The 12,008-nt window shown below is 36.4% G+C and overlaps 1 protein-coding gene across 2 annotated transcripts in view; it reads left to right on the forward strand.

The window, feature by feature from the left end:
- The window catches only part of LOC117289349 (vitamin D3 receptor B-like), a 42,437-nt gene extending 35,797 nt beyond the window's left edge, over positions 1-6,640 (forward strand). For both annotated transcript variants that reach the window (XM_033770439.1, XM_033770448.1), the window contains exon 5: positions 4,070-6,640. In XM_033770439.1, the coding sequence (XP_033626330.1) occupies positions 4,070-4,314 (245 nt within the window). In that variant the 3' untranslated portion in view covers positions 4,315-6,640. The remainder of the gene's footprint in view (positions 1-4,069) is intronic.
- The last annotated feature ends 5,368 nt before the right edge of the window (positions 6,641-12,008 follow it).

Genomic DNA, 12,008 nt, shown 5'->3' on the forward strand with positions numbered 1-12,008 from the left:
CACTTTTAAAGTTTGCAAGTATAGTTGCTGTAATATTAGTAAATGCACTGTACGAAACTGGAGCTATACCCAGAAACTAAATATTCTGTGGCCGTGGGGTTTACTGTCTTGTAGGAATATCTAGGTGAAGGTCAATCAATTTTGTTATGAAGACTTTCCTGTCCTACATGTACCCCACAGGAGACATGTCGAAAAACTTGTAGAAACGTTTGACTCAAAATGCAGAACAGTGAATTGTATTTGGGTGTTCTCTTTTTTCTGTCACAGTACTGTGTTCAAAAGGGAAATAAAAGAGAACGCTTTTCTTAGAACGAAAAGGAAACGCAATAAAGGGTACCACTTTGCGCTCGTCACAAAAAGAAGTTACAACTATTGGAAAAACTGAACGTGTCGATAGATAAGTTGTACTCTTTATTGTGTTTCCTGTCATAAAGTCGCAACAGATGTTTTTCTTTTTATACCTTATTTGTGTATATTTTTAAAAAAATGTTCTCTCTTTTTCTGATTTAAAAAGAGGAAATAGTTTGAGACAATTCAAATATGGCCAGTTAATTAATCAAATTGAGAATGTAGGTCCCAATTTTATAGAAATGCTTAAGCGCAAACCTAAGCTAGCCATCAAGGTTTTTTGTCAAGGTATCTACCCAATCTGAATTATGTAAACTCCAACACTAGTCCCTCATAGCTCATTTTTAGGCAATTTAATTTTCTGATATACGTCCCGAGGGTACGCCTTGGCTTGGAGCCACTATTTGGAGGTGTGTGTCGTAGGGTTTAGTGCGGGCTTTAAAATGAAACACGACAAAGTCAGGCAAAGTGTGCGCAAGTGGGTCAAGTTACCCTCGCCATGTAATACAATCGATCAACACGCATGGGCCAGCACTAATCGATGACTTTGGTACAGAAATTAGGTAGGATTTACTCATGTTTCCTGGTTGTTACCCATGTGCATAGCATATGCACTATTTACATGATTGTAGTAGCGATCGCGTGAAGGACTTGTACTGTCATGCTAGTTATTGGTCGCAACACAAAGCCAATGCTTGTATACAATCTTTCTCTGTGGCTTGCGAGAAAGACTCTGCTAGGCCAAGCACCACGTGTATGCAGTGGTGACGGTACCTCTAACCATGGGGGTAGAAATTGTCTCTATGACAATTACCACGCAGTGATGGTACCGCAAACTTTGTCATCATGGAAAGGTCCCAAACTGTTTCTGTTCATTCTAGTCTTGTTTTGGCTCCATTGAGTGAAATTAGGTGACAAACAAAATGGTTGCACCATGGAACCTGCCATTTGAGCTGAATTAAAAGTTCTGAGGAAGTGAACAAAATTCATTTCCCTGTTGAAATAAGAGACACGGTGCAACAATTTGTTAAAAGCTGCAGGTGTGCTTATACACTCAACTCAATGTTTGCATTTTACACCTCCCAACTTGTGAAAAAATCACAATGGCAAATAGGCTTTAGAGAGTTTTTATTTAAATTTGTTGAACAGTTGTTGTGCATAGGGTACCCTTTCCAAACTTTTGTTTCTACATTGAAATCAAGAGAAGCAAGAGTTCAGACACATTACCAATTCTCAACTTGGTGTGAAACAAACACTTCATAAAACAATCTTGAAAAAAAAACTGTAATAAAATAGCGTCACTGATAGGGCATGAAACCAACCTTGGCTGGATATCACATAGTACTAGGATTCCTCTGAAGATGAGTTGTCAGAGATTTTTGTTATTAAGTGACATCGTACTCAGCAACTAAGATTGATACCCAGTCAAGATCAATCTTAGCTTTTTGTGACATCAGCCCCATTAGACTTTTTTTTCCAATTTATTTTTTCTTCTTCAAATTAACAGTTGAGTACCCTGAGAACCTTTAATCAAATTTGTTGTATAGTCATCACTCTCTGCCACTTTTCCTTTCCTCCCAGTAATTAATAATCTAATACCAGTCGGGCCCATCCTGTTCTGATAACAGGTGCCAAGCTGGTGTCCGTTTCTCCATCCCTCTATTCTCTGACTCCCATTATTATGGTGTCTTCAGAAGGTGGAGAGTCAAGGTCCAATGTGCATCCTCTTTCCTGCCTTGGTTCAACACATCCTGTCACTTGTTTCCCTGTCTAGTGAAAAGGCGTCTGTATAAAACACATGGTTATCTTTTGTTGCGTCATGGTCGGCCCACTCAAAAAGACAACAGCGACTTGGATTTATTAGGTCTGATAGCAAGAGCTACACCTGGTCAATTTTGTAAATGCAAAGAATTTTGGGTGCTTCAGTCTATAGGTTAATACAGAGTCCCTGAAACATTCATTGTCATCTTACATTTCACTAGATACCTGTATGACATAATATAAGTACATGAAAAACAAAAGCAATCTCATGCTAATACCAATAAAATGAACAACATTTTTCCACAAGAATTGATTTAGGCAAATTTCAAATCATCCAATAATTTAAACCAGAATTCTAGTGCCTTGGGTTCTGGGAAGTTTTCACATTAAATTGCATGGTGTAGCATGGCAGTGCAGTCAAGCGTACTGGAAACAAGCTCTAGTTTCTGATTAGCAGAGTGTGGGTTCGAGTCCCGGTCTTTACACTTGTGTCCTTAAAGCAAGACATTTAATCATTGTTGTTGTAGGTCCCGTGTGTTGTGCAATGCACTACAAAAGAACCCGATACACTTTTCGATAAGAGGTGGGTTTCACCCGGGTGTTTTCTGCTATTGCGCCAGAGCACCTTATGGTGTTATGTAAATACACTGTAGAAAACAATGAGCGCTTTGAGTTGCCCCCTATTCAGCTTCATTTATCCAACAACAACAGGAAACAAATAATAACACATAAATTTCACATTAATGAAAGCGCAATTATTGTTATTTTACAGTTACCAATCAGAAACAAGGAACTGCTTTTTTTTAATTTTTTTTATTTTTATTGTTGTTATTATTTTGTATTTTTATTTGTAGTATATTGTGTTTGGGAGTTCAATCGTAGCTTTAAAAACAAATATTTTACAACAACGCAATCTGGCCACTGGCCAAGATTGACTCGCACAGTGATTCCACTAAGGTGTTCACAAAATATCAACTTTCAAAAAAAAACCTGAGTGGGTCCAACATCAACCATTGTACAGACATTCTACACATGTACCTATAACCATAGTAATCTCTGTTATTTCATGTCAAGCTTATATGCATCTTGCCAAAACAAAACATTCAAGAAACTCTAAGCTGTAGAATGTTCAGCATGCTGCATTTATCGCATCGCTATCTTTACCAAGAAAGTACATTGTGGTCATGATCTGACAAATATAAATTGATCGGAGGGAAAGTATGACATGATTGTGGTGACAACAAATGGAAAGAAAATGGTATCGCGAATGATAACAAGCAATAATTCTTTAATTCAAAGAGTTTATTTGTGTAAAATCATTCAAGTTATCTAACCTTGGGTATCCGTTTAAAAGCCTGTAACACCGATACCTAAGTCTATCACACCATTCTTCCCATGAGTACTAGCAGCGTCTGCTCATAAAAATCAAATAACGGGCCGGTTTGTGGCAAGTTGTCCCCGTGCAAACCGCAGCCCTTACCACTCCCTTGATATTCCTTAATGGTGGAGCTAAGTAATATGCACCCCATAATGTATCTGGTGTTGTGCTCATAAAGGCTTTCATTAGGTCATTTTAGAGAGGCTAAGACGAACATATGGGATGGGAAACGTCTGCTACGCTATTAGTTATTACCCTGGTGAAAAGTGCAGTTTGAGCAGGCTGCTTTTGGGAATGGTTGACCACCTATGGGAATTCACTCACGATTTGTGATTCAACATTTATTTAGCTTGCAAATTTGTACCCCAACATAATTCCATGAAATGTCTTTTCTTTATGTACGCCTAAGCAAACGTTTTAGTATTTTAACCTTCTGTGAATACACTTTATGCATTTCTCTTACATTGTTTTAGGGATTAAGTTAGAGTGCATCTATACATTACTATGTGAAATAGAAATATAATGTCTAAATGCTTATTGTTATTATTTATACATTTTTAATTTTTTATTATTTATTTTTAGATCGGCCGGATATTGAGAATCACGAAGAAGTTGAGAAGATTCAGCGGCCAATGGTCGAAACCCTCCAAATGCTGACCAAAGTCAACCATCCTGAGGACAAGGTGTTCTTTGCCAAACTTATCATGAAGTTGACCGACGTGCGAGACCTGGTTACGAGACACATCAACGACCTTATGCAGATGAAGCTACCCGATTCACAGTTTGAGAGTCTCTTCCCGCTTATAACTGAGATCTTCAACGTCTGATAGGCGTCGGGGGGGATCGCAGAAAGTTTGTGCCAAATGAACGAAGTCAAGCCAGGATATTGGACAATAGATTGGACAAACATTTGAAAATAAAATCGAATGAGGATTTTTTTTAAGCAACACGCATGTGGCACTTGATACGAACTTGGCGGAGGAGATGCAGCAGAGCCGAGATGGGATGTACCCAGTACTGATCTTGAACAATCTCTGAGATAAAAATCTCTGTATTGGACAGAAACTGCCTCTTGTATTGTATGTGACTTATTTGTTAAACGTCTTAGGTCATAGAAACAAAAATTGACATAATAAGTGAATTAGAGTAGTGTCAAGGGACATAGGAATAAAGGAGTGAGGTTTGCTCACTGAAGTCGTATGATCCGTTGGGTTCCCCCCTACCCGGTCTGTCTGTTGCTCAGCAGCAAAGCCTGGAGGAAAGGAAGGGCAAAACATTGTAAGCCACAAACAACCCTCAATGTGGGGGGCTTCCCTTAACATCTCCTCTGACAAACAGAATCATCTGACCCAATCTGTCAAAATGAAGATAAAGTCTGAGAATACAGCAAGATGAAACACCACTAGACATAGTCTTTAAACTTAAAACTTATGAGTTTAAGTTTTCAAACTATGGGTTCAACTCAGTTGAAGGCGATGATTCTAACTCTTTTCGTCAGGTTGAGAAAGCAACAAATTACAGCTCACCCATGCCTTGTATGTCAATTCCACAGGCAGAAGTTTATAAGTGTAAATGCAAGAAGGGCATTGTCAATAATATTCAACCATGATAAATCTGCCAGGTCCCAGGAGCACCCAGGAGAGATGTTTCCCACCCAGGAGAGATGTCTCTAGAAGACTGTTAGTGTTACCAGATCACACCGTGTCCACATCTAAATTTTGACCAATTTGCAATGCAAACAAACCACGCTAAAGCACATGCCGCTACGCACTTTTTTTGGCTGCTAGAAAAATACAATGCTACCAGCCACTCAGAAAGGGAAATCAACTCGGAAATAGGACTTGCTAGAATTTTAAGCTATAGCCCTAGCCGTATAAGGCACAAATTCAAATTTGGTGAATGCCTTGGTTGACCCAATAATATTTATTTTATAAAGGGGATATTTTTTATCAACAGTAGCAGAAACTTTTTTCGCTGAAATGCTTCAGTGTTCATTTTTTTTGTGCTTCCTCAACCAAAAGAAATGATAATGATGTGCCAAAAATCATTAGTCATCATGTAAAATAAACCTTTGTGAACCAGGCCTATTGGGCCTTGGAGTTGCAGTCTGTTTAATTGTGAATATTGTACCATTTTATTTGACATTATTTATGTTCCATCAGTGTTATTTAAGAAACTGCTTTGTGAAATTTGTGAATCGCTAATGCAGGGATTTATATTTCATGTGTGGTTTTAACCGGAAAAGCTTACCATGTGGTGCATGTTATCCTATTGTGTAGTTGTAAATATAATTATGTAAGATATCAGTTTTTTGTAATTAACTGCCTTAATTATACTGATCAGAGATTGGCCAAAACAAATACCCCTTTAATTAAGTTTTACAAAATTAATGAAAAGATGTTCATTCTGTTTGTGTCTACTTCACCAGCAATTTATGTCTTTACCAATAATAAACAACTGATGTTTTTTTTCTGATGATACCTCCAAATCATGTATTTCAATCGGGGAAAAAAAAAATTAAAAAGCTTGTTAAAAACATATTTAATTTGACTATATCTGACCAGATAAGGATTACCTAAATGCTTAGACATCAATTTATTTATTCATTTGCTATTTTAATAATTATTTCTGATCAAAGTTTTAAAAGTATGTTGTTGGTTTTTCCCATCAAACAGGGACATAATGTTTTACAGTTTTGAACGGGCATGCAACATTTCAGCCGATAAGACAATGGTTTCTCAGCTTTGCCGTTGGAAAAAACAATACAGATCAAAGTTTTGCTGTGCCTAGCATTCTCCTCCTTTATGACAATCAGCAGTTGCTTGCCTGTTTAAGTCGACAGCAAACCCAGTAGTTTTCAAACTAATTATCAAGAGGTTATTGTACCAAAATAGTAATTTCTCAACTCTGATTTTTTATCTGTTCTATGTTCGGTGGACGTTTTGTGAAAAAGCAGTTGCTATAATTTAGTCTGAAGCAACTTGATGGTCAGCTAAACAATGAAACACTTTCTCTACCGTTTGTTAAACATGTTTGTTTATGAGACTAATTTATTCTCAATTACAATGAATCGATATCAATTTATATCCATATTAAACTATAAAAAAAACAGAGCATCCATCACAAAATAAAACCAGTCCTAAACTCAATATATATATTGTAAGGTGATGCGTTTTACTCCAGAGTGTACATTTTTGTAACTAATCTCCTCTTAAATTGGACAAACATTTAGCGATTCCTTCTTTGATTTCTGATTTCTGAAAGGCCGTGTCCATGTTAGTATAGCTCTGGCTATGTTTCTGGCTTGATCGCCACTGCATCATGCGTTGAAGAATATGGTGCCCTTAGCAATACACTTCAGTAACCCCACAGTCATCGATCAAGTTAAAGGCAGTGGACACTGTTGGTAATTGTCCAAGACTACCCTTCACAGTTAGTGTATCTCAACATATGCCTAAAATGACAAACCTGTGAAAATTTGAGCTCAATCGGTCGTCGAAGTTGGGAGATAATAAGGAAAGAAAAAACACCCTTGTCAAACGAAGTTGTGTGCTTTCTGATGCTTGATTTCAAGACCTCAAATTCGATGAAAATTACTTCTTTCTCGAAAACTACTTCACTTCAGAGGGAGCCGTTTCTCACAATGTTTTATACTATCAACCTTTCCCCATTACTCCTAATCAAGAAAGGTTTTATGATGATAACTATTTTGAGTAATTACCAATAGTGTCCACTGCATTTAACATTGAAACACTCAAGGTCAGCTTGTGATATGGAAGTCAAAACTAAATTATTTTTACTGATTGAAGCTGTGGTACACTTTTTTTCATATAATTATTATCATTTATTTATTATAATTAAGGTTTGTTTTCCTCCTGCTGCCTTCTTCCATAAGAAGACACAATCAATGGCCTTGACCGGGGTAAAATCAAATTGAGTTTTGTCACCTGAATTACTGAATTATTAATAATTCCTTGACAATTTTGTTTTAAGGAAAATTGTTCTCAAAATGCCAAGCGACAAGTCTTCGTATTGTGTGAGGGCACCCTCATTATCTCTAGTCTGGAGATGCTTTCTTAACCACCCCCCCCTGATCTTTTGTCCGTCTTTCAAGCTCTAATCTCTCCTTGTATTATTTTCATGTGCTTTCTTTTTACCATCTAAACCAACAGTGTCTTTCATATCAAACCTGACAGCCAGTCTCATGAACTTGGGTCAGGGTTTGGTTCCTTTTCAACAGAAACAAACGATAATTAAGAGATGTCTTAAATAATGGCTCTGGCTAAATTACTTTATTTTCTTCATTGCTTCATCAGCCACATCCAAAAATGCTCAATTGTACACACGGCCCTTAGATGGTTCCATTCTGGGAAGGGCGAGGTCACAAAGCTCTAGCCTTCTCAAAATACCTCCTCGATGCATTTTTGTTATTTGTCCAGGGGATAAAAAAAACACTGTTGTCATGTTATTATTTCACTGACCATACAAGTCAAGTTTAGTGTCACGTTTTTCTTGGTAAAAAAAAGTATGCTTTTGTCAACTCACCCGTAGACACAAGTTTGAATCGTACAGTATTTTGTAATGTGAGTGTGCGAGAAATCAATGTGCCAACACGTGGAATGTAGTCGGGTTTGTTTATCTATGGTTATCCTGCAACTCAGAAAAGAATGACCTACAGGTATTTAAAGATATTTAACAACTAAATCAAATAAATATTCAAAATTGCTGCACAGAAAAAAACTGAAATACATGTATATCATTTGGCTGTGACAAATAAATGACTGTCTTAGTTTTACATGTGTGGCCATGGTAACATCAGGAAATGATGTTATTTATTGAATTACATTTCTTCTTCTTCTTCTAACCAATCAGGGCAGGTTTTGTGAATGTACCACTATCTTCCGTGAAATGGAAAGCATGGTATTTGAAGAATGCACCGTAGGTCTTCCAAACTGCTCAAATAACAAAGCGGCTTGTGTGGTCAACTCTCCGACCAAAGCAGTACTGTTAGATGTTTATAGCTTAGTGATAATTAGCTATGACACTGGTGACCCCTCTCTTATTGTTTATTTTGTTATTTCTCCAACCCTTTGAACCTCAATGGCATTTTGCTCGATTTATTTTTATACAAGAGAATGAAGCTACATTCTTAATGGAGACAAGCAAATATTTCACAGGAAATGGTGTCGGTCGATTAAGAAGTTTACTTGAAATCAAACTTTAAAACTTACACAACTTTGTAAAACTTTAATCAAAGTGCTAGGAATTTTTACGCAGCCACTCTCTGTCAGTGTTAGGGGCTTATGAAATCAATGGGATCAAAATAATTAAATTATTATAATCAAATATGCAAATGAAATTAAGTGGAATCAATTTATATCATTGTATTTTAAACTACGTCAGTGTAAATTTAGTGGAAGGGACAATACAAACAATTGAAATAATTCTTCAATAAACTTAATACTTGGTTGTCTTATCGCAAAACATTACTCGTTGAAGAACCAACAACTGCGGCTATTGGTTGGTAGTGCATTACGAGAAACTGCATAATAACATCTTGTACCAAGACTAAATACAAGCCCCAATTTTGTGAAGCCGTTAAGCACAACAACAAAAATGGCTAAGCACAGAAAATCTAGAAAAAGGTTTCCTGCTAGATTGTGCTTTAAACAAAGATTTCTTGAAATTGCTTAATAGCTCTATCAAATTTGGCATGGAGTTGCAAAGGAGATGCAGGGAGCCAGTCTCAGGTAGTAGTAATCCAATGACATTTCAGCTGGTAACTCCACACGGCTACGATAAGCAAATTTTTCTGGCCTATGCAAATTGTTGACACAGAAAACAGCCGAGCTCCACAGCCTTATTTCAGTTGTATCGAAGCACAAATGGAGAGCTCTGTGGGATTGGGCCCTGAAACTATGTTGGTGCCAACTAAGGGTGCGGATAAATGCAACTGTAGCTATTTGACATGGATTTGTTTGAATGTATTTAGATCTATCATTGTTTAAATGACAAAGGAAATTCAAAGGAGCTGTTAACTACAATAAGTTTGAATGCAGAAATCATGCAATTTTTGGCTGGCTGCCGGTGGAATATTATGCAGAAATGTTTTTTTTTTCTTTTTCCGAAGATGTTGTTTACTGGAACAAATGATTTCAGTAACAGAAATTCATGTGGAGGGCATTCATTTGCTGTGAATTTTTAACCTTAAAGTGTAACTGGCGTTCAAGTGATTTAAGTAGAGTTGCTTATTTATAAATCACATATCATTGCGTTGGTGGTCTGCTACTTGCTTTGCATGACATTTCTTCCTTGATAAAAACAGGATTACCAACCAAATTTGCATATTTTTGCATTTTGCTTGTTACTGGTATTCAGCTGTTATTTGCTAATCCTGAAAATCACATGGAAGTTTGGTTGGTAATCCTGTTTTTATCAAGGCAATTTTGTTGTGCTTAGCAGCTCTATGTAATTGGGCCCTGGTTTAAATTGAAACACACTGGATGTGAACCCTCACAACAAAGTTGGACATTCAAATCTTGTTCTACAAGTCTGTAATAACATTAGATCACTGTCGTGTAGAATTACATTGTCCACTCTTCACTTCTGTTTTAGTTGGATGTATAAACAGTCATGGCCACTTTGTACATAAATGGAACAACAAACATGTAGTAGATTAAAAACAGTTATGCTTAAATGCATGCATAGTTCAGTATGGAGAATTTATTAACTGTTAAAATGACTGTTTAAAGGCAGTGGACACTTTTGGTAATTACTCAAAATAATTATCGTCATAAAACCTTTCTTGATTACGAGTAATTGGGAGAGGTTGATAGTATAAAACATTGTGAAAAACAGCTCCCTCTGAAGTGTCGTAGCTTTTCGAGAAAGAAGTAATTTTCCTCGAATTTGATTTTGAGACCTCAAATTCTAAAATTTAGGTCTCGAAATCAAGCGTCAGAAAGCACACAACTTCGTGTGACAAGGGTGTTTTTTCCCATTACTATCCCACAACTTCGACGACTGATTGAGCTCAAATTTTCACAGGTTTGTTGTATTATGCATATGTTGAGATACACCAACTGTGAAGACTAGTCTTTGACAATTACCAATAATGCCACTGTCTTTAACAGTCTCTTGTCTATACTGCCCTCTCAGAATATGGACATCTGAAAGTCGACAGAAAACTCAACAACATACAAGGTTTTTTGTTTAACTCCTCGTAAAAAAAAGGGTCTCCTGTTTGTTATGTTAGAAATGAAAATGGGATACCATTGTCGCACGGGTTATTCATTGTGTGTGTGTTTTACATACAAGAAGACCCCCCTTAACCTTTGTGTACATTCTGTACATAGCGTTTAAACTTACTGTACATGTGGACTGTATTAAGTTAGCTCTCTCTCAGAGAGATGACCGTTACTTATTGTGTTTTCTCTTCTACTTCTTCTCAGCCTGACTTCACACGTCTTGTGTTTAGACAATGTCTTAAAAGTATCCCGCACTCATGGAGTATTCATCTTTATCAATTGTTCATTAATGAGAGTATTAATAAAAGCACCGAATGGTCCAATGATATTTCTTCAAGAAAAACAATAGAGTCTTTGTTTGATTAATTTTCTGTTTCTTTCTTATACATATTTTATTGATAAGGTTAATTTGTTTTTGAAAGCCTGCTTGTTCTGAAGATGGTTATCCTATAGTAACCAACATGTGCATCTTGCAATCAGGGAGATTTTGTGTAATGGATCAGGGAGATATTTAGAATTACATTCAACATAATAGGACAAAAGTTTCCATTTATGATTATAATCGGGGAGATTTTCAAGTTATGGAAACATTGGTTGATTTTCAGGGAACTTGTTTGCATAATCAGGGAGAGTTGGCAGCGCTGTAATGGTAGTAAGCATCCTGCAAAATCATTGTTGTCTGAAGTGCCCCTGTTGATTAGAAATCAATACAAGTATGTTGACAAATTCAAATCTCCTAAAATCACCTAAAGGGGCAACTTTTTGAGATTAAAATATATGTTTGTGAATACTGCGCAAGAGTTACTACCCACTGTAACTTGACTTTGATATTGCGCATGGATTTGATGCTCATGATGGAAATAAGATGACTGTTTTCTAAACAAGTAGATACTGTTCTCAACTGAAACTTTCACAAATGGACTTTTATTGATCTTTCTTGATATTCTGCTGATAATGCATTATGTGACAAAAAACACAAAAGATTACTAAACCTTTTACCTAAGAAATCCTTAGATTGTTTTCATCTTCTTAAGAAATTTCCAAAAGCTTTCAACTATTCCTTCATGTATCTTAAATGTATGGCTGGAACCACAAACAACTATGGCATTTTCAGTTCATTATTTAAGACATGAAGGGGGTAAATAGAAACATTAAGTTACTTTGACTGAGCAATCGAAAGCAACATACTGAAAAAAATAAAAGAGAATAATCTTCAATTCAAGTACATTTATTTCAATTTAGTCCCTTGAAAAGCAAGTTACACATTTGTTTGT

The sequence above is a fragment of the Asterias rubens genome, chromosome 1 (genome assembly GCF_902459465.1).
Source record: "Asterias rubens chromosome 1, eAstRub1.3, whole genome shotgun sequence".
NCBI classification, from domain to species: domain Eukaryota; kingdom Metazoa; phylum Echinodermata; class Asteroidea; order Forcipulatida; family Asteriidae; genus Asterias; species Asterias rubens.